Source organism: Aspergillus ambiguus (assembly GCF_047715705.1).
Source record: "Aspergillus ambiguus strain CBS 117.58 unplaced genomic scaffold BDV59scaffold_2, whole genome shotgun sequence".
Taxonomy (NCBI): domain Eukaryota; kingdom Fungi; phylum Ascomycota; class Eurotiomycetes; order Eurotiales; family Aspergillaceae; genus Aspergillus; species Aspergillus ambiguus.
The window spans coordinates 666,877-690,452 of NW_027395515.1; the positions used below are offsets into that span (position 1 = coordinate 666,877).

General features: G+C 53.2%; 10 protein-coding genes across 10 annotated transcripts; 6 read left to right on the forward strand and 4 right to left on the reverse strand.

The window, feature by feature from the left end:
• The first annotated feature begins 337 nt into the window (after window positions 1-337).
• Window positions 338-2,277, forward strand: trm5 (tRNA (guanine) methyltransferase). The gene is made up of 5 exons (XM_073688038.1): window positions 338-778; window positions 828-929; window positions 980-1,057; window positions 1,105-2,118; window positions 2,170-2,277. Exons 1-4 carry the CDS (start codon window positions 490-492, stop codon window positions 2,067-2,069), a joined length of 1,434 nt encoding a protein of 477 aa, XP_073552402.1. The 5' UTR covers window positions 338-489; the 3' UTR covers window positions 2,070-2,118; window positions 2,170-2,277.
• BDV59DRAFT_168172 (DNA-directed RNA polymerase II subunit RPB4) lies at window positions 2,278-3,689 on the forward strand. Its single transcript, XM_073688039.1, has 3 exons — window positions 2,278-2,554; window positions 2,683-2,810; window positions 2,862-3,689. The coding sequence occupies exons 1-3, from the start codon at window positions 2,364-2,366 to the stop codon at window positions 2,987-2,989; spliced, it is 447 nt and encodes a 148-aa protein (XP_073552403.1). The 5' UTR covers window positions 2,278-2,363; the 3' UTR covers window positions 2,990-3,689.
• Window positions 3,690-4,857: 1,168 nt separating this feature from the next.
• On the forward strand, window positions 4,858-7,255 carry BDV59DRAFT_47819 (putative C6 transcription factor (OTam)). Its single transcript, XM_073696471.1, has 2 exons — window positions 4,858-5,376; window positions 5,478-7,255. Exons 1-2 carry the CDS (start codon window positions 4,964-4,966, stop codon window positions 7,207-7,209), a joined length of 2,145 nt encoding a protein of 714 aa, XP_073552404.1. The 5' UTR covers window positions 4,858-4,963; the 3' UTR covers window positions 7,210-7,255.
• Window positions 7,256-7,754, reverse strand: BDV59DRAFT_47809 (uncharacterized protein). The gene has a single exon (XM_073696470.1). The coding sequence runs from the start codon at window positions 7,566-7,568 to the stop codon at window positions 7,302-7,304; it is 267 nt and encodes an 88-aa protein (XP_073552405.1). The 5' UTR covers window positions 7,569-7,754; the 3' UTR covers window positions 7,256-7,301.
• On the reverse strand, window positions 7,601-8,918 carry BDV59DRAFT_197919 (uncharacterized protein; the record flags this gene model as incomplete). The annotated part of the gene is made up of 6 exons (XM_073693037.1): window positions 7,601-7,920; window positions 7,991-8,055; window positions 8,112-8,485; window positions 8,533-8,600; window positions 8,657-8,693; window positions 8,757-8,918. The coding sequence occupies 6 exons, from the start codon at window positions 8,916-8,918 to the stop codon at window positions 7,601-7,603; spliced, it is 1,026 nt and encodes a 341-aa protein (XP_073552406.1).
• Window positions 8,919-9,431: 513 nt separating this feature from the next.
• Window positions 9,432-10,713, forward strand: BDV59DRAFT_47859 (alpha/beta hydrolase). Its single transcript, XM_073696472.1, has 2 exons — window positions 9,432-10,088; window positions 10,160-10,713. The coding sequence occupies exons 1-2, from the start codon at window positions 9,675-9,677 to the stop codon at window positions 10,481-10,483; spliced, it is 738 nt and encodes a 245-aa protein (XP_073552407.1). The 5' UTR covers window positions 9,432-9,674; the 3' UTR covers window positions 10,484-10,713.
• Window positions 10,714-10,791: 78 nt separating this feature from the next.
• BDV59DRAFT_197921 (aromatic compound dioxygenase) lies at window positions 10,792-11,970 on the reverse strand (the record flags this gene model as incomplete). The annotated part of the gene is made up of 3 exons (XM_073693038.1): window positions 10,792-11,067; window positions 11,117-11,590; window positions 11,644-11,970. 3 exons carry the CDS (start codon window positions 11,968-11,970, stop codon window positions 10,792-10,794), a joined length of 1,077 nt encoding a protein of 358 aa, XP_073552408.1.
• Window positions 11,971-13,080: 1,110 nt separating this feature from the next.
• Window positions 13,081-16,144, forward strand: BDV59DRAFT_197922 (fungal specific transcription factor domain-containing protein; the record flags this gene model as incomplete). Its single annotated transcript, XM_073693039.1, has 11 exons — window positions 13,081-13,188; window positions 13,333-13,406; window positions 13,478-13,536; window positions 13,706-14,128; window positions 14,188-14,624; window positions 14,683-14,828; window positions 14,880-14,900; window positions 14,950-15,028; window positions 15,085-15,358; window positions 15,429-15,597; window positions 15,655-16,144. 11 exons carry the CDS (start codon window positions 13,081-13,083, stop codon window positions 16,142-16,144), a joined length of 2,280 nt encoding a protein of 759 aa, XP_073552409.1.
• A 710-nt stretch (window positions 16,145-16,854) lies between these two features.
• On the forward strand, window positions 16,855-22,387 carry BDV59DRAFT_190567 (uncharacterized protein; the record flags this gene model as incomplete). Its single annotated transcript, XM_073691767.1, has 6 exons — window positions 16,855-18,260; window positions 18,661-18,829; window positions 18,887-18,994; window positions 19,085-19,461; window positions 19,522-19,700; window positions 20,646-22,387. 6 exons carry the CDS (start codon window positions 16,855-16,857, stop codon window positions 22,385-22,387), a joined length of 3,981 nt encoding a protein of 1,326 aa, XP_073552410.1.
• Window positions 22,388-22,446: 59 nt separating this feature from the next.
• BDV59DRAFT_168192 (mitochondrial 54S ribosomal protein bL21m) lies at window positions 22,447-23,449 on the reverse strand. Its single transcript, XM_073688040.1, has one exon. It carries the CDS (start codon window positions 23,368-23,370, stop codon window positions 22,636-22,638), a length of 735 nt encoding a protein of 244 aa, XP_073552411.1. The 5' UTR covers window positions 23,371-23,449; the 3' UTR covers window positions 22,447-22,635.
• Window positions 23,450-23,576: the final 127 nt, after the last annotated feature.

Genomic DNA, 23,576 nt, shown 5'->3' on the forward strand with positions numbered 1-23,576 from the left:
ACAAGATCCTCACTATTTCTCTCGGGAGAATATCCAGAGTGATAATGCTTTATTATAGTCATGCTATATGGTATTTAGTAGACTCATATGGTCATGTGTAGCAACGATGGAAAAAAGGTATTCGCGTGTTTGAACTACTGACTGATTACGAAGGAACCATGAGGTGACGATGTAGGCAATGGTCAAACCTGATATACTCACTGAGAAGATCCCTGAGTGTCTTCAGTAAGGCATTGATGTCATGGAGAGGACGTTTACGATCAGTCTGGCAACTCTGTGCTGATATAGTGGTTTTAATAATACTGCCTTAGGCATAAAGATCTTATCTAGAGTGTCACGTGTTGATAAAATCGCGACCCAAAAGAATCGCAAAAAAGTTGCAGAACCCACCAGCGGCACGACAAAGCGCAAATGACGACCCAACTTTGGAATTCTCAATAGTCGGACCACAAATACGCAACCAGGATAATCATCTCCCACCTATCGTCCATGGACCTCAGCGCCGACTCGAACACTCCGCTGGACAGCGACATCCCCACAATGTTCCGACCCCCGGTGAACCGCGCAATGCGGGTCCTGGACCGATCATTCTTCAAGAAGACGGTGCCTCTGTCGGCGGCGACGATTTTCAAAAACTCGGATATCTCGAGGGTACGCGGCGAGCTGCAGAAGAGCCGTGACCTGCTCAATCTTCCCCGCTTGAGCTCCATCAAGGAAGTGAAGACCGAGGATGCGGTGAGGAAATGTCTGCTGTTGAGGGAGGGAGTGAAACATGACGGTGGGTGATTGCGTCTCTCGCTTTGTGGGGAGACTTCTGACTTTGGTAGATGCGACGACTTGGTCGCCCAAGATTAGTGAGCTCGTGGAAAAGGGCACCGTCGGGCTCGGACGGTATGACCTGACGCTCGAATACGACTACTGGACCTACGGTGAGGCGAAAGAAACAGCACATACAGGCCAATGGCTAATAAATTGACAGCTGATATTATCTCCTCCATTCTGCCGGAGGACCTGCTCGAAGAGGTACCCCAAGGGTTCACACAGGTCGGCCATGTTGGTATGTTTTGTCCCTCGAGCCCAATGCCACAGCCACTGACGATCCAGCGCACCTCAACCTCCGTGAACAATACCTACCCTACAAACACCTCATCGCAGAACTCCTGCTCGACAAGAACCCGAACATCCGGACGATCATCCGCAAGACCGAGGACGTCGGCACCAAGAGTGAATTCCGCACGTTCCCGCTGGAGGTGCTGGCCGGCGACAACGATCTCAACGTCATCCAGCACGAACAGGACTGCGAGTTCCGCTTCGACTTCTCGCGCGTGTACTGGAACAGCCGGCTGGAGACGGAACACCGGCGGCTTGTCAACACGTTCCACGCCGGGGAGATGGTCTGCGACGTCATGGCGGGCGTGGGACCGTTCGCGGTGCCCGCCGGCAAAAAGAAGATCTTCGTGTGGGCGAACGATCTCAACCCGCACGGGTACGAGGTGATGGAAGACGCCGTGAAGCGGAACAAGGTGCAGCAGTTTGTGACGCCGTTCAACCGCGACGGCCGGGAGTTCATCCGCTGGTCGGCACAAGCCCTGCTCGAATCGGAGCCAGTGACTGCCACAGTTCAACCGCGCGCCCGCCGCGAACGCCGCAGCGCCAACAAGGAAAACGCGCCGCCGTTGCCCCCTCCCGAAGTCTACCACCGCCCCCGGGTCTTCGACCACTACGTCATGAATCTTCCCGCGACCGCGATTGAGTTCCTTGATGCCTTTCCCGGCGTCTACGCGGGCAAGGAATCGCTCTTCGCGCCGCACACGGCGCAGCGGCTCCCGATGGTCCATGTGTATTGCTTTTCGGGCCACTCGGCGGATGAGCATGACGACCATGTCGATATCTGCCAGCGAGTGTCCGAGCGCCTTGGATATACCATCACAACGGAGGACTGCGTCGGGGGCAGTGGCAATGCGGAGCTGGAGCTGAGCATCCACAACGTGCGGTTGGTCAGTCCCAACAAGCAGATGTTCTGCGCTAGCTTCCGTCTGCCCAAGGACGTTGCCTTTAAGCGGGGTTGAGTTGGTGTGTTGAGGTCATCGCATAGCATAGGTGTTTGGGCTCTGTAAACTTGGCTTATGAGTAGAATGTACATAACATTGGGATCAATATCATCAATACCCATTCCGCTCGAACAACAGTGGGAAAGGGAAAGCGGTGTCCTTCACACCGCCTTGAACTGCCGGGACAAAACTCGTCCGCAGAGTCGGCTCCAACCTCATCACAGGAACCCCCCTTCATCTTATCCACCTACGCGTCCATCATCCGCGACACCTCCCACCACACCACCAGTTTATAAAGATACTACGACCAGAATGAGCGTGCAACTCCCCCCGGCCACGCACCGCAAGCGCGTCCTCCCACAGGGTGAGCTCGAAGCGGCCTCGACGCTCAAACTCGGCGCAGATCAGAACACGCACACGCTGTCGCTGTCGGAAGCGCGACTAGTCATCAACAAAGTGCTGGAGAATAAGCGGCGTGGAGGGAAGAAATACGAGGAACCCGAGTGAGTAGCCCTGTGCAGCCCGGGGCGGAAGGGCGATATCAACGTCGACCCAAGAAACGCCCCCACCTCACCCCCAAGAAAGCCTCAGTCGCTTACGAGTGTCATTTCTTTTCGTCTCCGTGCGACAGGAACCTGACGAAGACGCTGGATTACCTGGAGGTGTTTGCGCGATTCAAGGACGAAGAGAACATCAAGGCCGTGGAGCGGCTGCTGAACTCGCATACGGAGTTGGAGATGTTCGAGCGGTCACAGCTGGGTATGGTTTATTTCCTTTGGGTAAAATGTGCTTGTAGCTGACGGTGCGTAGGGAGTCTTTGCTGCGACAACGCGGAGGAGGCGAAATCGCTGATTCCGAGCCTGCAGCATAAGATCACCGATGGAGATCTGCAGGAGCTGCTGGATGAGTTGACCAAGTTGCGGAATTTTACGGAGTAGGCGGGGACGGTTAGAATTGGGTTGTATCTATAGCATGGAGTTCTGGTGTTTGGGATGCATGAGCAGAAATATACTTGAGATTGTGACTGATCTGAATTGGGCGTTTAGATAAGCGTACAGCGTAGGGGGATTGGGTTGTGCGGGTCAGGTGACCTCGTGGGGATCTTCGCGGAGATAACTTTAAGTTGTGGCTTTGATCGGGTTCTTCAGGCGGTGTTACGGACTCAGGAAGGAGGTCATCAGACATACTGCGTAGGTGTAGTACACACCATCTTTCGACCGATGCTGGCCGACCGACCTATCTACAGCTGATGATATCATTCTCTATGTGATAGGTAGACGGTGAGATGAGAAAATGCCTCAATGTGAGGCCTGATGTCGGCGGAAGGTGGCACAACAGCTGTCAACCTGCATAAGGCACGGGATGATAACCTAGAGAGAGGGCTACTCTGTATTCATTGGAGTGGCGTGGATGGGCGATGATGAGTATTAAGTAATGAGATGAAGGGAGACGGCATGTGAACCGTGTTTGATTGAAGGATGCAGAGAAAGGGAACATAATCATGATTCATGAGAGAATGAATGCTCGGAGTAGAGCTCTCCAGCCGGAGTATTAATTAGGTAATTCAGGAAGTTGGGAGTAAGAGGGTGACGAGCGACGGGCCAATCCACCAGAGCAGCGAATTGCGCCCTCTACAACTAATACGGATGGGGCAATCCTTACACTTCCGGCTGCAGGGCCGATCCCCGTTGCCGGCCTGGCACTAGGCCGCATTTGGGAGATGGGCTAGCGGGTGATTGGCTGGATGAGGGCGTTATCGCTGCATATTGATTGGTGAGAGATCCTTCTTCAGGCTGCAGGTCACCCTGCAGGGTATAGAGTCAGAATGGTGTATCTATGACCACTTGAGATCTTGATGATTGATGATTTATGGCAGATAACATGCTCCTATACCTTATTATATGTGGCGTAGACCTCCGCCAAATCGGTGCCTTAGGTTATGCGTATTTATGTAGTGCATTTACAGTACGTAATACCAAGCCCAATCGGCAGCCGCCCAGCAGGCAATCCAATCAGCTGGGCCAGGCTTATCGGCAGGACGGCAGGAACCACCGTGGCGGGCGAACCTAACATCCAACAGCATGATATCTGTTACGTGTGGGAAATACAGCTTTCTGTTTCTCTTATTGATCCCGATGACTGATGTCGGATCAGCAGTTTTCGGACTCTATTCTTAATGACGGGATTTCCATTCGATCTCCATTTTTCCAATATTATGTCCCATATTCTCTATCGTACTGTCCTATACTTTCCTATACTTCCGATGCAATCTCTTCTCAGAGTGGATAGCTAGATCATCGTATACTTGACTAATCTATACATCACCGCCCTGATTGGTGTTCTTCCGTTCTCCCGTCCAATCACCCTTGCCGGATTATCACCCGGACCCGTTGATGTCCTATCAGGGCTCGCCTGTTGATATCCGATCAGTCATCCATATCTCCGGTTCCGCTGCATCACATCGTCCTCTTCCTCCATACCCTTATCCCTCCTGTACTCCCCTTCTACTCTAATCCTACGGAGTTCTCTCCTCTCTATCTCTCTATCTCATACTTCGCTGCCTCCTGATAAGCCCCGTTTGCCTCGTCTGACTCTCCTCTCCCGTCCACTGCGGACCCCGTTGGTCCGTCCTCCCTCCTCTCCCAGCTCCCCAGACCGTCCATCCCCAGATACACCTCATCTTCGGGCTCCCTCTGCATCCATCGCGCTTCTCTTAGCTCTTCTCGACCCTGTCTGGGTGGGGTTCCCGGCTCTCCCGGTTCATCTTACGTGACGGAAAGTCTGACGGATCAATCCCTATCTCAACCCTGGTCTCTTTTTTTTTTTGGTGCCCTCTCCATCCTATCTCTCTTCATCCCATTATCTCCCGTCCCTCCTGATCTCCCCGGATCCTCTGCGTTGGTCTGTCCTGAATGGCTGCTGTTATCACCCTGCAGTCGTCCTCGACGACTGCCACCAGCCCTTCCGCATCTTTCCAACCTTCTCCCTCGTCCGATCACCAACTTTTGCGACGGGCCCCAAATCAACCGCAGCAACCTCACTCTGCTTCCTCCTCGACGCCACTCTCGCCCTCGGCCCCCATCACTACCCTATCGCGTGTTCTTCCTGTGCCAGGTCGGGATGGGCCCAGTTGTGACGCCTGTCTCCGCCGAAAAAGCCGCTGTGCCATGAACGAAATGGTGAAGAAGTGTTACTCGTGCGATTTCCATCGTCAGGACTGTACTTTCACCTTGTCCGTCACCGCGCGTCCCAATCCCACCGACCCTCAATCTAAGAAGCGCAAGTGCAACGATCCCGTCCCCGACGATGTAGACTCGTCCAAACGGTATGTTATACTTCTCACTGAAAAAGTGGGCATCCGATCGCCGATCTCGGACTTAGGTCTATAGATACCGCATGGGACCGCTAACCTTGGCCCGCTACTAGACAAGCTACCGCCCCTCCAGCATCCAAGCCTGATATCTCTCGCTCCCCATTGAACCCTCTCCCCCAGATTACCTCCAGATACTGGCATCAACAGACCCAGCATATCGGCTTCACCACCGAATTGGAGCCTGCCCTCCTTCAATACCTCCCCTTGGACCAGAACCACGAGGGATCCGTCGCCTGCTCCCGCGTGCGCAAGTTCGCTGACGACGGTACCTTCATGCGTGTGGTCAACAAGGTCTCGAATGCGGACTCCCCGCAACCCGCTTCCCTGGATGCAATTGAGAGCCTGGTCGCTCCCTACGGCTCCACCCTGGTTGACAAGTTCTTCGAACATGTCCACCCGACCTTTCCCATCCTCATGGAGGATTCCTTTCGTCAGTCCTACCGGGCTCGACAGGGTCTCTCTCCGCTCCTCTTGGCCGCCGTGTACGTCTTGACGTTGAAGTTCGTCGACATCACCCCGGCCAGCCAGTCCGCTCGACGCCCAGATGCCGGCCGGCTCGAGAGTACCACTTTGAGGCTCCTGTCCGAGTCTCTCCCTTATGCATCCATCTCCACCATCCAAGCGGGGTTGTTACTGATGCAAAAGTCCACTCTTGCCACCGCGGCCTTAAACGCTCAGTTGGTCACCGCCGGCTTCGAGCTCGGCCTGCACCAGGACTGTTCGGAATGGCGGATGGATACATGGGAAAAGGGTCTCCGGAAACGCTTGGCGTGGGCCTTATATATGCAGGATAAATGGACCGCGCTGGTGCACGGTCGTCCCTCGCACATCGTGTCCTCCAACTGGACCGTCCAAGATCTCGTGGAGCAGGATTTCCTCGATGCCTTTCCTTCGGCACCATCCGACGATGCTCCCGTGGGTCATGGTCCCCTCTTCTTCTGTCACATGGTCGCTCTGACCACGATCCTCTCCGACATCTTGGACCGATTCTACACCCTCCAGGCCATCGACGAGTTCAAAGCGGCAGGCCCCAATCGCACGCGGTTGATCCTGGAACGGGCCAAACCGGCGCAGATTCGCCTGAAAGAATGGTTTGGCCGTCTTCCCCCGCAGCTCAAGATGGATTCTGGCGGAGAGCTATTCGAGACCATCACCGAAGATAACGCTCGCAACGGCCCTATCCACCTTTTCTATTTCGCCACGGAGATCACTCTGCACCGGTGCATCGTTCGGTCGCTGACTCAGGACACGGCCGATGCTTACCTGTCGCATATTTGTCGGTCTGCCGCGAAGACGCGTCTCATTTCGGCCATGGACTTTGTCAACCGACTGCGCCCCGCCCACCTGCGGTCTTTTTGGCCGGCCGCCTCGCGCACCAATTTCGCGTTGATCGGGACATTCGGCGTGCTACTCCGCATCACGGCCCCGACCAAAGAGGAGGCCGAGTTCTATCGACTCCGACTCTGCGAATACCGCTGGACGCTGAGCGTCAGCATGAAGAACGCCGAGTTCCTGAGCTTTGCGCTCGAGTCGCTTGACAACGCCACCAACCTCGATTACCACGTCCCTGAGAAACCGGGCATCGATGAGTTGATGACGAGCTCCGCCAAACCGACCACCACCATCCAACCGCGCGTCACAGCTGCAGCCGAGGACTCGATCCTGGAAATCGAGCCAACCCAGGACGTCGCAGGGGGGACGTCATCCGTCATATCGGGACTGGCGTCTCCCGCAACCTCGGTCAGCGAGGAGAGCATGCGAGATGCCTCCATGCCTTCTATGTAGACGCCTGCAAGGCGGTCTATATCACTTACTTATCCCCAGGGATTGCATACATGGTTCCCTGTCTCACGTTACCCTCACCACCCTCATGCCTTTCACGACCCCGTTTTGTTTCCTTCATCTTCATACCGGCGCATTGAGGTTGGCTTTTGATACCTCCCATTTTGGCGATAGTGTTTTTGGATTACGATTGATTCCCTGGACGGATGGATGATTAATGTTTGTAACTGTTCGATATACATGTACATATGGGATCTTATGAGTACATAGATTGGACGGCGAATGGGATAGAGCCACATGATCACATCATGTGCCATACATTCACATACACCTATTGCCAGTAATTCGATCAAGGGTATCATAGTATCATCTATCAAAGAACACGCCAGCTCCCTCACTCGCTATCCACATCCGTCCGGATAATCGTCCACCCCTTCGCCTTATTCGACAAATGACTCCCACGCTTCCCCGGCGGCATCTCCCCCAGCACGAACTCCCCATTTGGCTTCCCGGGTGCCGCCGCGCTCTCCGCCCCCCGTCGCGAGGCGCCCAGCGACGCAGACTGCGTCGGGTTCGACCGCGACAGCGACCGCGCTGTGGACACGAAGCCGCGCGTGCACGCCTTGAGCAGAGGGATGGTGGTGGGCAGACACGCGCTGATGACACCAGCGGCGGTCTCGACGACGCACCATGTCTGCGCGTCCGCCAGGGTCCCTGCATTCCCAGTTCAGTCGCAACTCTCGCACAGCAGCATAGCTATGTGCCGGGCTTGGGGTCTACTCACAGGCGATGTCATTCACGTCGAAGATGAAAATCAAGCTGAAGCGGTAGATGCTCGCGAAGACGACGCTGCACTTCTTAGCATAGTCCATCATCATCATCTTCGTCACTTCCAGGTAACGTACAAACTCCCCGTCAGGAACACCAAAATGATCGAAACCCGCTGCGAGACGCCCGCCTGCAGCCCCCAAATCAACCGCGCCGGCAGCGCCAGGATGAAGATATCCGTCACGAAGTTGGGGACGCCGTTGCCGATCAGCGCGGCTTTGAGGTCGATGCAGCGGCCTGGCGTCGTCGGCTCGTATGCTTTGTGCACTGGGATGCACTGGAAGATGGCCACCAGGTCAACGGAGATCACCCAGGCGACGGTGATGCCGCCGAGGAGGTAGCCACCGAGGCGGATGAGGCGGACGGGGAAGATGCGGTTGTACATGAGCAGCACGGAGATCTTGATGATCCCGACTGCGGTGATGTAGAGGGGCTCGAAGACATAGACGAGCTGAAGGCGGGTTAGAGCCTGAGAAGGCAGGCAGTTGGATGACGTACTTTGAAGAAGGTTGGCAGTTTGGTCATAGGGATTGTGTCGGTATGGCGACCCATGCCGTACTCGATGCCTGTGTCTGTGAGTATGTCGATTCATTCTTGGTGGTAGACAGGGTTGAGGACGCACACGCGAGGTTTACGCCCGCGACGACGAGGACGAAGATCTATACAAGGAGATCGACTGGGTTAGGTGGTTGTTGCGGCATCGTGCAAAGGATGTGACATACCAATCCGACGAGAAGCACCCAGTCGTCGAGTCCCAGGGCAACCTGCTTGTACCGCCGCGCAGACACTCTCAACACCACGAAGAATATCGCCAGCACGGCCAGCACCACCGTCGTGATGCGCTGCTTAGGCTGCGTGCTCTCATCGGCGCGGCTTGACGGCATGCCGTCTGGGGGGTTCAAGACATATCAAGCTGAGGATATTTCGAAACCATAGGATCCTCAGACGACAGACTCTTGGGTATATAAAGGGCCTCATAACGCCTTTCTGCAAGAATAGACTTCGACAACCGGATCCTGATCATCCTGGCAGCTCCTGACGGATCCTTCGGGTACACAAATCATCTCGTATAGTGGCACCAGTCCCCAGAATCCGATCAATTGGAATCCGATCCGTCCAGATGAACCGCCTAGGAGGAAATAGGATCGTCCCATTGCCACGGCATCGATTGCATTGCTGGTGGTGCCAACCCACTTCAAGCGCGGGCTAGCAGGTGGACAGAAAGCCGTCGTCAAAGTCAAAGGCCCACTCTCGCGGCCTCTAGCTGTTCCTTAAACTCATTGTATCGAAGTCAGCTCTGGCCCCCAGTGCGTTCATTGATGGGATCGCGCAGCCGAAGTGCTCCGTTCCACGACGGCTCGCGCCAGGCCATTCCCGCGCTCCACATGGTGTGTCTTAGGAACCGATGGTGCGGAACGACACACACCCCTGGTGCCAGCCAGGCACTTTCGCAGCGAGTGTGGACCTCTTTCATGGGAATCATGACAGCCGGAGACCACAAGTGCCGCGTGGACTCCCGGACAGAGCACAGCTTAGTCCGCATGCGGGTCGCTGAAACCCCGCGATGGGCCCTTTAAAATAGCATCACGGCGCGCAGCCTGGCTCTGGCTTATCTCCAGAATCTAAAATAATACAAAACAATGGCTACGGAACCAACTTTTGTGCTCGTGCTGGGCGCCTGGATGCTCCCCCCCGCCTTTGACCTGCTCCGTGCCGAACTCGCGGCTCGCGGCTTTCCCACCGAGGCGCCTGCGCACCCTTCCATCGGCGCAGAGCCACCTAACAAAACCCTCGATGACGATGTCGCGAGTCTCCGGGCCTTATTGACGCGGCTGATTGAAGACGAAGGCAAAGAGGTGGTCGTGGTGGCACATTCGTACGGTGGCGTTGTTGGGTCCTCTGCCGTTAAGGGCCTGGCGAAGGCCGACCGCGAAGCGAATGGCCAAACGGGCGGCGTGATTGAAATGGTGTACCTGGCTGCCTTTGCACTGGAGCAGGGGAAGAGTCTTTTGGATATGCTTGGAGGCCAATATCTGCCATGGATGAGAGCAGAGGTACGTCGCCTGCGTCCCAATGGCAGGAAACTGAGTGCTCTATAGTAGTCTCTGCTGACACGGACATCTAGGGCGACTATGTACATGTCGACAGCGCCCCGGCTGTTGCCTTCCACGATCTGTTACCGGAAGACCAAGAGAAGCAACTTGCTGGGCTGGCTCACACCTCGGGGGCGGTCTTCTCCGGTGCTGTCTCTTACGAACCGTGGCATCGCATTCCGTCGGCGTATATCGTCTGCGAGGAGGACCAGGCTCTCCCCCTCGCCATTCAAGAAATGATGGCTGCTAGGATCGGGGGTCGGTGGACGTACCGATTGAAGAGCTCCCACTCGCCTTTCTTGAGCATGCCGGACAAGTTGGCGGATGTCATGGTGGAATTGGCTGGGAAGGTATAGGTCGGTTACGACAAATATGTCTTTATGAAATGAGATGAATGAATGAATGCTCATTATCCGGAGTCATTCTTGACTAGGTATCTCGGTAAGTATTCCAGTGGCTCCATGGGCAAGGTTTGGGCCATCATACACAAGCATACTTAGTTCCACCTGTATACAGTCACACTATATCTCTCTATGTTGGTGGAATACTTTACCGGCTACTGCTCTTATAGCCAACTAACATGATAACTCAGATCTAGATATATATATTCGTAAATTAATCCACGGAACTGGTATTCACCATTCCACTGTTTGGAAGATAATTCTCAATCTTCAACCTTTCGAGGAGGTGGCGGGCTCTTCTTTACAACAATAAAGTCTTTCTCAAGCAACCAAAATCCAGTGGAGTCCTTTCCATCTATCTTCTTGACGATAGGCTGGACATTATGCTTCTTAGCCAGCTCGACATCCTCGCACCAGTTGTAGTCGACGATTAGACTCTTCTTCACACCGAAAACGGTGTCGCTCTCGACGAAGTTGCTGTCTCGGGAGTACAGCGCAGTGATCAGTCGTGTATACTCAGGGTGTACTATCATAAAATGCTATCCCATCATTAGCAACCATGAAAGACAGCTGATAGGGACAACATACCATGTGAGCGGGACGGAACCAGTGACGCTTCAGCTTCCGCAGGAGCTCTCCCACAGGGCCATCATTCGAGATGGGATATGCAACCGGCTTCACACAGGAGAATAGATAGTGCCCGTTGGCATCAGAGAAGACCTTGCCGCGGCAGTTGGGGTCTCCTTGTCCGTCGTACTCGAGATCATAGACTCCGTTGCCGTCTGTCTCCCACACATCAATCAGTGCCTTGGGGACGGCATTCCCTTCTGTGTCTTTGATGTAGCCGCGCACGATGGTCGGCTCCCCGGGCGTTCCCCCCGACGCGATAGACTGTCCATACTCAAAGGTATGGGCCTCCTCATCGTGGAAGGGCCCCAGAACAGATGACTCCGTTGCACCGGGCACTTCAGGGTACGAGATTGCATCGACCAGGGCGGAGATACCCAGGATATCAGACAGGAGGACGAACTCGTGGCGGACATCCGTCGAGATTTGGCCGACCTGCCGCATGTCAGCATTTACATTAATAGGCCTTAGCAAATTTTGAAACTCACTCTGGTCAGGAACTGCCATGCTTGCTCCCACTCGTCAAACTGTAGACCAACTTCCCGAACGTAGTCGTGCGCCGCCTTGACTAGCTTCAGGATCAGATATCGCAGCCTGGGGTTGTCACACATAGAATTGATCTTCATGACATTCTCGGTAATGTTCTCGATCGTGAGATCGAGCATGGGAGGGAGATTGGCTGCAATTTCCTCCGGGGTGCTTGCAGCCGCCCATTTGGCACGGGTCTTCTCGCTGATGCCCGTCAGGTTGGCAGCGCCATTGATCTTGGGGGCGCCATTAGGGGTTCCGTTGGCTTGTTGTTGCTGTTCAGACATTTTTATATCTTAGGGACACTTTAGGAAGGAAAGATATGGAGTCTTGGAGTCTTCTAGCATTGGCAGGACGAGTGACACCTCTTATACTTCGATCTCCTGCCTAGCACGCTCGGCTAACCCGCACCGGCACAGCTGTTCAACACCGCGCATTTCCCCCGCACCCCGTGTCGCGGGATGTGTGCCGATGGAGCAGTTCACTGTCGTCATGCGTGTTTACCTCGGGGATAAGAGTATATTGTGGGTGTAGGGATATTGGAGGGAGCCATTCCGTCGGAGCGGATATATGGGGTAAGGACATCCGTCGGATGCACATCAACTCAATTTTGGGGAATCCGATATTCAACACCTAATAATTACTCACCGATTAATGAAATCTGATTGGAATTGTGGGATTGCTTGCTTACTCCCGATTGATTATTGGGCTCCATGCGAAACTGGAAATAAGGCTCGGATCTTGGACGGCTCCAAATGCCGTTTCCGTAAAATCCATGCACTCCGGCATAGCTTATCCTACTGAATATCTGGCTTACTATGGTCCTCCTTCGGGGTCTGTTGTAATCTGCTTAGTGAATGGAGAAGCCAGCATTGCGCTATATCTCTGAGGATACACGTTGTGAAGTATCATGTTTAGTAGTACTTGATCAGCCTTATTTTCTTTGGACAGTCACATCTATCCCATAGTCAAGTATGCAAGAATATTGTTCTCTTATATGAAAATGTAACCTCTATTAGCATGACCATCACCATAACAGACATCTGCGGTATATTACCATTCTATAAATTTCGGATAGATCTTTCCATCTCAACATTCCTCAAAATTGAGCAAGACTTCCTGAACTTACCATGGCCCCCTAGGACCAAGAGCCAAAAATCAAGAACCATTCCCCAGAAAAAAATTGCTGAGAACCCCAGACAGACCCCACGAGGAGGCCAGGGAAGACGGTCGGATATGGGATCATTTGCCGGTGGCGATCACTGCGGTCAATTAGAAAAGTGGAGCCCTCAACATCAACCACCATGAGAATCACCATTCCAACAACCCACTAACTACCTGGGCCACGCCATCCTCAACCGGACCATCGCGTTGTCTTATGATACAGGACTGCTGCGATGGAGAGCGCGGGAAACACGCCGGTGACCGCAAAACTTCGTGCTGCTCGTCGCCGTCCACCTCGCGCCTCACGTGCCTGCGAGACTTGCCGCATCCGCAAAACCAAGGTATATATCAATCCAGCCTGTCTAGACAACCTGTACTGATTGGATCTCGACAGTGTGACCAAGCACAGCCTTGCTCTTATTGTGCCTGTGGGTTTCTGTGGGAGAATCTCGACCAGAAAATAGTAGACTACTAACGACCCTTAGACCATTCTCTTGACTGTTTTTATAGAGGTGGGGGACCAAGCGAGAATTCCTCCACGGCAGCCAAAAAAGCCCAAGTGAGAGAAGCTCAACGGTCAGCTTCTTCTACTTCGTTGAGAAGCGTTCCGAGCTAATGGATTGCGCACAGGACGAAAAGTCGGCCATCCCCATGGCCCGAGGTCAACCCAGCTGGCGTGCAGAACGCTAGTTCGCCGGACCAACTCGGAGATGCATCGCGTTGCTCTCGGGCTGGTAGAAATCTTAATACAAGTTGTCCAGTGGCTTTTCATGAAAGGAACGATAATGAGCCCGGGACCGGTGCGGCATTCAGCTTCTACTCTTCGATACACATGCCTCATACTAACTAACTCCACAGCTGAAACTCCTGAACTATGTGATTCCGCATCTAGAGAAGGCCTCAGTGGCGTGAATATCCACACCAACGGCACTGAATTTTACGGCAACTCGTCTAATCTTGCTTTTCTTGGCAATCTTTATGCCCGTGCCAGGGGTCAAGCAGAGAACAGAGCCCTGGCCGTTCCAGAAAGTAGCTCCGCCCTCGCCCAAGGCACTGGCGTGATGCTGGCATCAACGCCTTCGGAGAAAAATGCGTTGCAGTCACCCCAGTCGGCCGGTAATAGACCTGATAGCTCGAAAGTAACGGGCAAAGCCCAGCTATCTATAGTCAATCTACTCTACAACCCGACTTACGCCAGTTATTCTCCGCCGCAGGCTGACGCGAGACCGGAAAATGAGAAACAGAAAGGGACTCGACAAATTGATGCACGCAGTTTCGTCAGTAAGTGTGGAACATACGCAGGCTGGTCATATTTTGTCCCGGATTAACCTACTATATAGGCAACGACGACGCAATGATCTCGCTTGTTCAAGGGCTTTCCGAAGAAGCGCAACTAGAGATTGAGAAGATGTTTATAAGCAGCTATTTCTCAAATAAGCATTATATTCATCCCATGTTGTGCAAGCCATCCTTCATGCAACGCTGCGAGAAAGAAGCATTTGTGTTTTCTAGGAGACCGGCGTTCTACCGTGGCTCGTCGAAATTTTCCGGGCTATACTTTGCTGTCGTCGCTCTGGGGGCAATAAACGCCAGTCCCAACGAGACTTCCCTCCTGGATCATTATTGCACTCTGTCATCTGAGCCGACGAAACGGGGTCTTGCAGCCAAGCCCTCGGCTTTGGATTTTGCGGACTTCTATTTCGGAATTGCGAAGCAGGCGCTAGGAGATCTTTTCGAGAGCTCCTCTTTGGAGAGTGCGCAGGCTCTCCTGCTTCTGGTATGTGTCAGAATAACCCGCCAGCGATTGTTCCTTGGGTACTGATGCCTACGTCTAGAGCGTGTTTTGCCAGAATGCTTTGCGTCCTCACAGCTGTTTCATGTACAGTGGCATGGCAGTCAGAACAGCGGTTGCCATCGGATTAGCATCTGGGATGTCGTCACTCCCGCCTAACATGAGAAGAGAGGCTTGTAGAACTTGGTGGTAAGTACCCACCCCCCTCGTCTTTGTTTCTTGGCTCATTATTTGGTCTAGGTGCATATATTCTCATGAAATGTAAGACAATTCCACTCTCGCTCTTCTGTACCTTATATTAACTGCAAAGTGAAATGTGCTGTTCGTCCGGCCGCCTAGACAGCATGAAAGACCTTCAATATTATCAAGTTTCCCTGCCGAAGTTGAAGGTATGTCGATATGCCCAATTGCGGTCTTCCGATTGCCTGCTCACATGAGTTTTCAGGCAACCCCTGGAAATCAGCTGGATCCTGATGCGGAAGATGATGACATTGGTATGATTCCAGCCATGGTGGCATTAGCACAAATAATGTCAGAAGCGTCTCATCTTCTCTATCATTCGCCGAAGCGGTCCACGAGCGAGAGGTCGCAGATTGCAATGACACTGGACGGTAAACTGCTTGATTGGAAGTCCAGATTGCCGGGGTTCTTGAACATTGATGCGGCATCTCTGAATGATACAGAGTGGGCGTTCAAACAGAAGTTGGTTCTAAGGCTACGTGAGTCCAATAAACCCAATATGTATTTATAACATTAATGGCTTGTCTCTGACATGCTTGTGTCTCCTAGGATTCTACAACACATTCATCCTCATCCATCGCCCGTTTCTTGCAGTGTCTACCTCTAATACCCAATCCCCTAATACCTTACAGCATGTTTATAAGTGCTTGGATGCGGCAAGGACTAGCGTGCGGATGCAATACGAATCGTTCCTTCATAGGATATACATCCGAACTTGGTATGTACCCAACCCTCTCCATACTTCCCAGTTATTTCAAGTGCTGATCAACGTAAGGTGGTACAACACAACATATGCTCTTTACGGCGCAATGATTTTGCTCCATCTAGTCCTCTCCGGAGTACCTGGTATCAACGACGACGAGCTCTTGATGGACGTAGACAAAAGTCTTGATATTTTCGAGTCGATGAACAATATAGTCGTTGCTCGCCGGTGTGCTGAGATGATCCGAGAAGTCTTGGAAGTTGCTCGGACGTGTGTTGCAAGACGGAGAGCAATCTCCACATCCGCTGCTGTTGCATATGTCCCGAACGCAAATACCCCGTATGGCATAACAGATACTTCCGCCGGGCTGAATAACCGAGGTGATATGGCAGGTGTGGTCCCGACACCGGTTGACAATGACTTCTTCTTGTCGCTCTTCAACCAGGACTCACAGCCCGATACTCGGGCAGAGATCCTGGCTAATTTGGTCGATCCGACAATACTGGAGGATTTTGCTTTTGGCAATGGAGGGAATGATTTTTCATACTTTTTAGGATCATGATATACTTACATTTCTAATCAAATCAATCAGGAGAACTCTCGAGTTTTACCATTATATATGCATGCGTTATGCACCTAACCATTTAGCTTCATCGAGCTCGAGAGATCAGAGCTCATGATCTGCGACAAGATGCCTGATCTGTTCTCTTGCCAATTACTTTTGCAGCATTCAGTTACGTATAGAGCCCAGTGCACCAATCGGAATGGAAATCGAGTCCGGCTTGTGTCCGTCGGATTTGTTAGTAAGGCATATCTCCCAGTTCCAGGTTAACCAACCAAGACAGCAGGCCATGCCCGCGAAGGACGTCCTTAGTTACAGTTTCTCCGCTTTTCCCTGCTTCTTCCGACTTCTCAAACTTCAGACATTACCTAATTGTTCATTACATCCCGGGTAAGGCCCTGGAACTGCCAAACGGATGTTATCCGTGACCCGACGGATAGGGCTCCGGGGACGGATAGCCACGGTAATGACGACGATACGATGCTGATGCTTATCGGGGACAGCAGTGTTTTGCAGGAGCGGCTGATGTCGGACAATCGGTTGTATATAGCGCTCTGATACTATCCAAAAGTGATGCCTATAACCTCCATCCATGGTGTCTACTATACGGTGAACATACTTCCACCCTTCCAGCACTATACCCATTTTATTTTATACCGATAACCATACCATCTTCTCTCTTATACAAACTCCAACGAAATCCATCAACAATGGATTGGGATCAGGACGCACTGAGAGCCCAATTCTGCCATGCGCTCTCGGAAATGTACAAAAGCGAGGTTCCCCTCTACGGGGATCTCGTCGACCTCGTCTGGAAGGCAGATGCAGAGGCCGTCAAGGCAAGCCAGGAGCTAGGAGGGCCCGATGTCATTGACCCAGACGATGTCTTGCCCTCGAGGAACCGGGTCGAGCGACACGGCGCCATCAGACTGGGAACGGCACACGAGCTCGCGACCATCCGACGCATGTTCGCCGTAATGGGCATGTCACCCGTGGGCTACTACGATTTGACTATGGCCGGCTTCCCTATGCACGCAACAGCCTTTCGACCCAAGGACCGAGAAGCTCTTGCCAAACACCCGTTTCGCGTCTTCACGACGGTATTGCGGATGGAACTTCTCACGGAAAGAACTCGAGAGCTGGCGCAAAAAGCCCTGGAACAGCGCAACATCTTCACCGATCGTCTGATTGCTCTTATCGACCTGGCCGAGAAACAAGGTCATCTCAACCCGGAACAGTCCCGCGAATTCATCGCTGAGGGTCTGGAAACTTTCCGTTGGCATTCCAAGGCGACTGTAACCTTGGAGGAATACCAGATCCTCAAAGCAGAGCATCCTTTAATCGCTGACATCGTTTCCTTCCCTAGCTGCCATATCAACCATCTCACGCCTCGGACAGTTGATATAGATCTCGTGCAGAAGATGATGCAGGACCATGACATGCCAGCCAAAGAGCGAATCGAGGGCCCTCCGAAACGCCTCTGTCCAATCCTGCTCCGACAGACTAGCTTCAAAGCCTTAGAAGAGACGGTCTACTTCCGGGATGCTCGCAATGCGTACATCAAGGGCTCTCACACGGCACGTTTCGGCGAGGTCGAGCAGCGTGGATATGCTCTGACCCGCACCGGTCGCCAGCTTTATGATCAGATTCTGGATGAAGTCAATCGGGAGTGGGGTGAGAAACGTTCTAGTTCGATACAGTACGAAAAACTTCTAGAGAAGCATTTCAAGCACTTCCCGGACGACCTGGACCAGCTGCAGTCGCGAGGGCTAGCATACTTCTGCTACCGACTGACACCAGGAGCGAAGGAAAGCCTGGCCTCCGCCAAGGGGCTGGACAAGTCCATGGATTTGACTCGGCTTCTTGAGAGAAAGATACTCGCGTACGAGCCCATCACGTATGAAGACTTCTTACCCTTGTCCGCCGGCGGCATCTTCAACTCCAATCTTGGCAATACATCTCAGTCAAAGCAGCTAATTATGGAAGCCGATGCCGATCTCGATGGATTCCAAAGAATGCTTGGGACTTCTGTGACAAACGAGTTCCATCTGTACGAGAAAATGCAGAAGGATAGCTTGGAGACCTGCCGGGAAAGGCTGGGATTGGATGCGATCTTGTGATTCGCTCAATGTTTGTTCATAGATGAGATGACAGTCAATGAAAACTATACTATTTATATTCTCGTCCGATACGGCCTTCTATATCGTGTAGTACGCATATCAACTCACCGACCCGAGATGTTCCGGATTAGGAAATCATATAAGCTTCTTCGGAGCCGAAAACCGTTTGACAAACGCCACCAATGACTTTGCCGCCGCCATTATGGATACCCCACTCTGATATCACGAATCCCGTTGGTCTGTTGCATTCCTTCTTATGGAATTCTTGCCGGCCGTCAACCATGGCTCTGGTTCAAGGGTCTGGGAACAGGCGTTCTCGGCTTCCATGCGACGTTATAACTTTTCTACCGCGCCTTTTCCCTGATTCAACATGGAAGCTAGATGATGGGACTCGAGTATGGCATCGACTGAATCATATGATGATCCCAACATCTCCTACCGCATATGGGTGGGGACTATTGTTACTGTCGTACCTGCGACGTTCGCTGTAGTTTTTCGTTTCATCGGCCGCCACATCTCTCGCGCGGGTTTCTGGTGGGATGATTATACGATAGCAATCGCGTTGGTGGGTAAAATTGCGTCCGTTGTTCTGCTGGTACTGTTTTGTGTTGACGCTCATCAGGTATTCAACTGGGCTATGTCCATCCTGCGTTGGATACAAGTCCTCGAGTATGGGTTAGGTCGCCATGCATACTTTCTTTCGGAGGACGATGTTGAAAAGTACCAGAAGGTCCGTTTATCCCGTGGCCCAGAATCCTTAGTCAAGAAGCTTTAATCGTGAAGCAAACAACCGATCACTGACTCGGGCCATCTCTTGTAGAGCTTTCTCGCGGTTCAATTACTATACTTCACGAACGCAGTATTCACAAAGGCCTCCCTTCTACTACTTTACCAAAGGATCTTCGGGGTGGTCACTCGGTTTCTTTGGGCTTTGCGAATCACAGGGTTTCTCGTGACAGCCTACTGGATCGCATGCTCGATCGTGGCTGTCGCGGGGTGCTCGCCAGTGTCATACTTCTGGAACAAGGATCAACCGGGATCCTGCATCGATGAAACCAATTTCTTCCGGTGGAACGGCATTGCAAATATCTTCCTTGACTTCCTGGTGCTATGCGTCCCGTTTCCCATGCTTTGGTATATTAAGACTAGTCTGAGACAGAAGTTCCTTTTGTCGGGAATCTTCCTGCTGGGTGGATTGTACGTCCCTTGTGCTCCCTTTCGGGAATGGAACTCTTGAATCCGCTGACACTTTTGTAGTGTCTGCATTACATCAATTGTCCGAGTCATTGCTTTCGATCTCCAGAACACCCATGACCCTACCTATACTACTGTGGACACGGCTGCGTGGTCTTCTATCGAACAGTCCGTCGGCATCCTATGCGCATGTCTGCCTACTATGCGACCCTTCTTCCGACGGTTATACGGCACATCAGCAGGTGACTCCGATAAACGGGACGAGGGGACTGGAGAGACCCTGCGAACTGCTTCTCCTCTGTCCGATGGACGGCCGACCAGTAACGGTATCGGGATGGCACAGCCCGCACGGCTAAGCCTCGACCGAATACAAAGCATTCCCTCGGTACTTGGGTACCATGCCTCGGGGTCCTACAGTAAGGGGACGTCTGTTGGGGAGGAGGAAAGACGGCCGTCTCTCGAGGGAGACAAGACCTTTGATGAGGAACGGGCTTTACGACAGGATCACACGTGATAATGATTGATCGCTGGTATTATAGATAGTTGTAATTGACTTTTTCATTGGTATGTATGCTTCAGCGGGTAGATAGATCCCTTTGACGATTGCATGCGTGGCTCTGAGGCGGGGGGGACCCTAAGCAAGGGGTCCTCTATACCCCGGAGTATGGGCATCCTCGCGATGAGCCAGCATGCAACTCTCGCCTGTCGCCGCCTGTAAATTGGCAGCAGCAGCCCGGAATGGCGGCTCACAGGCGCCTCAGTACATCTTCCGAGCTGTTCCCGATATGCCCTGGGACCTTCCTGATTCGGCGACCTCCGCATGCAGGCATCCAATCCCTCCATCTCGTTCATCTCACTGCCTTCAGCTCTCCCCACTGCATCTTACATCTTGCATACCCTAGTTGTCTAGGCAAAGTCAATTCAGTATTCAGCGCGCACTCTCTGCCTGTTCCCCTCCTGCCGCATCGCATAAAAAGCGGCCTTGGAGTCGGGCTACGCGGGGTGATTGATTAACTTTGTGTGTTACCTATCTGTACCCGCTATGCGAGACATCAACGCTCTCTTGCTTGTAACCCTTGCGGCGAGTGCCACTGCAGAGCTCAACCTCTTCCATTATGGACAGCGAGGACCTCTCTTAGGGACGTCCTTTGGCATTCCCGGGGCGAACGCCACCTTTGATTACGTAGTAGTCGGAGGAGGAAATGCCGGGTTGACAGTGGCCAGTCGACTCACCGAAGGGAACAGCAACTTGACCGTCGCTGTGGTCGAGGCGGGTGGTTTCTACGAAGTTGATAATGGAAACCTATCGGTGGTTCCGGGATACACCACCTACTTTAGCGGCTCGGATCCTAATGACTACCAGCCTCTAATTGACTGGGGCATCACCACGGAACCGCAGAAAGGACTCGAAGACCGGCGCATCCACTATGCGCGAGGCAAGACGTTGGGAGGCAGTTCGGCCAGGAACTACATGGTGTATCACCGGCCGACGATTGAGAGCATGCAGAGATGGGCCGACGAGGTGGACGACCAAAGCTATACCTTCGACAACATGCTTCCCTACTTCAAGAAGTCGGTTCACTACACCCCTCCCAATCAGACTCTATACGCCAACACCTCCAACACCCAAACAGCCGATGCGTTTGCCCCCGATGGCGGTCCGTTGGAAGTGTCCTTCAGCAACGCTGTGCTTGCCTTTGGAACTTGGGCCCGTAAGGCGTATATTGCGCTCGGTATGGGACAGATCGATGGCCTCAACAGCGGTAAGCTTCTGGGTTCTGCATTTGGAACGTCAACGATCGATCCGACAAATGCCCATCGGTCATCGTCCGAAAGTAGCTTTCTACGACAGGCTCTCAACACTGGTGCCGGTCCCGTCATATATAAAAATTCTCTAGCGCAGAGAATCCTTTTCAATTCCGACAAGGCCGCTACCGGAGTCGAGGTCTCAACCGCAGGGACCTTCGGTACGCCTCCAATCACTTTCACCCTCAGTGCCAGGAAAGAAGTGATAATATCCGCAGGGGCATTCCAGTCACCCCAGCTGCTGATGGTATCTGGCATCGGAGCATGCAATGAGCTTCGGCAATTCAAAATCCCCTGCCTCCAAAATTTGCGCGGGGTTGGTAAGAACATGGAGGACCACGCGCTATTCGGGGCATCACGCCGCGTGAACTTCCCCACTGCATCGGCAACTGCCAATAACGCGACTCTGGCCGCTCTGATGGTCGAGGAGTTTATCAATGAAGCGGCCGGTTCGCTGACTGTTTTCGGGCCGGGATATTTTGGATGGGAGAAGATGCCCGAGCCATATCGGTCGAGACTGTCAAAACAGTCAATCAAGGCTCTGTCGAGCTTTCCGGATGACTGGCCCGAGATCGAGTGGCTGACTATTGGTGCATTCAATGGCTATGGAATGAACAAACAAACAGCCGATCCAAAAGACGGCTATAACTATGGCACCATCAGTTCGGCACTTGTCGCGCCGTTGTCTCGCGGCACCGTCTCTCTTGCCGGTCCGGATATGAACACGCTTCCCCTAGTGGACCCTCAATGGCTGGTCGATCCCACCGATAAAGAACTGGCTATCGAGGCTTTCAAGAGAGGCCGCCAGATTTGGGACAAAATGGCTGAAATGGGGGCTGCTGACTCTGAGGAATACTTCCCCGGGACCAACGTGACCACGGACGAGCAGATTCACGAGTTCATCCAGAAGAGCATGACCACGGTCTATCATGCATCCTGCACCTGCAAGATGGGTCGGAGACAGGACCCCATGGCCGTCGTAGACAGCAGTGCTCGCGTCTATGGGGTGAGTAAGCTGCGGGTTGTCGACAGCAGCAGCTTCCCATTCCTCCCTCCGGGACATCCGCAGTCGGTGGTGTATGCGCTTGCGGAAAAGATTGCAGATGAGATCCTTAAAGAGTAGTCTTTGGCGTGTATAGTTGAGGCCAATATCGTTAGACATGCAAATGCCTCGATAGAGGGGGCTTCAGTTGAACATCCAGATGCAATTATGAATACAATACAGTGCACAAGAAACGTACGGCAAGATCTATCTGTACATGCCAATCTCGATATCCCAAATAACACACCAAGAAATCCCTATCGCAACCGATAAGCAATACACCCATGCAACCAATTTTCTCCCCTTCACCTTTCAAGCACAAATCCAACTCACGCGGAAACTCCTTCCCCGTCAGGAACAACAACAGCCCCTTCCTGCAGCAGCTCCTCCGCGGTTTTCACCTTAACGTCCATAACCCGCAGCAGCGTGTAGCGATGCTTACTGCGCACCTGGCGCACATGTCGCTGTCTCCGCTTCGTCTTCTCCTTGACACGCAGGGGCTCTGCGTCCACGCCCATAACACGCACACGGCACTCGAACAGCCGCTCGTCGACGTACGGTGCGCCCTTGAGTGTGAACTCGCGCGACCCCAGCACCGACGCGCGGTTGAACCGGAGGACATCGCCGGGCTTGACCTTGGGCATCAGGAAGGGCAGGCGGAGGTGGTCGCCGGCCGTGAGGAGGTAGGGCCGATCGTGGAGATGGGCGGTGATGTAGTGGGGGTTTTGCGAAGTCAGGAGCGGCAGCTTCTCCATCAGCGACTGCGACACCTTCAGCGGCGAGTCGAAGGTCGGGGCCACGGGCTGTTTGTTCGCGGGAATGTCGGAGCGGATGTGTGGTGCGGAGGTGGATGGGGCGCGGTGCTGTTGGTGAATTGGTGTAGATGATTGGGAGCGAGGCGTCGCACTCAGCGGCTCTGAAGGGTTCGGAGGCGTCGTGGAAGTCGTGCTCGTCGTCGAGGCGTAACGCAAACCCGGCGTGAAGGCGCTGGCGATGCGGAGCGGGTTCATCTGTTGCTCCAGTGGCTGAGCAAAAGCCCGAGCGAGTGCTGTCCGAGAAAACATCCTGGAGATATCAACAGGCTGATTCGCTGCTAGACACTCCAGTAGTAGTGTTGGGTATGGTGAGGATTGTAGAAAGCGTGTGCGAGTCGTTCGCCGAAGTTGAAGCCAAAAGAGAAATTCCCGCGGATGATGTGGCACGTGACTTGCGGGTTTTGCTCAATGCCTTCCAGTCAGAACAGACAACACCAGTGGTTTAGATCTTGGGA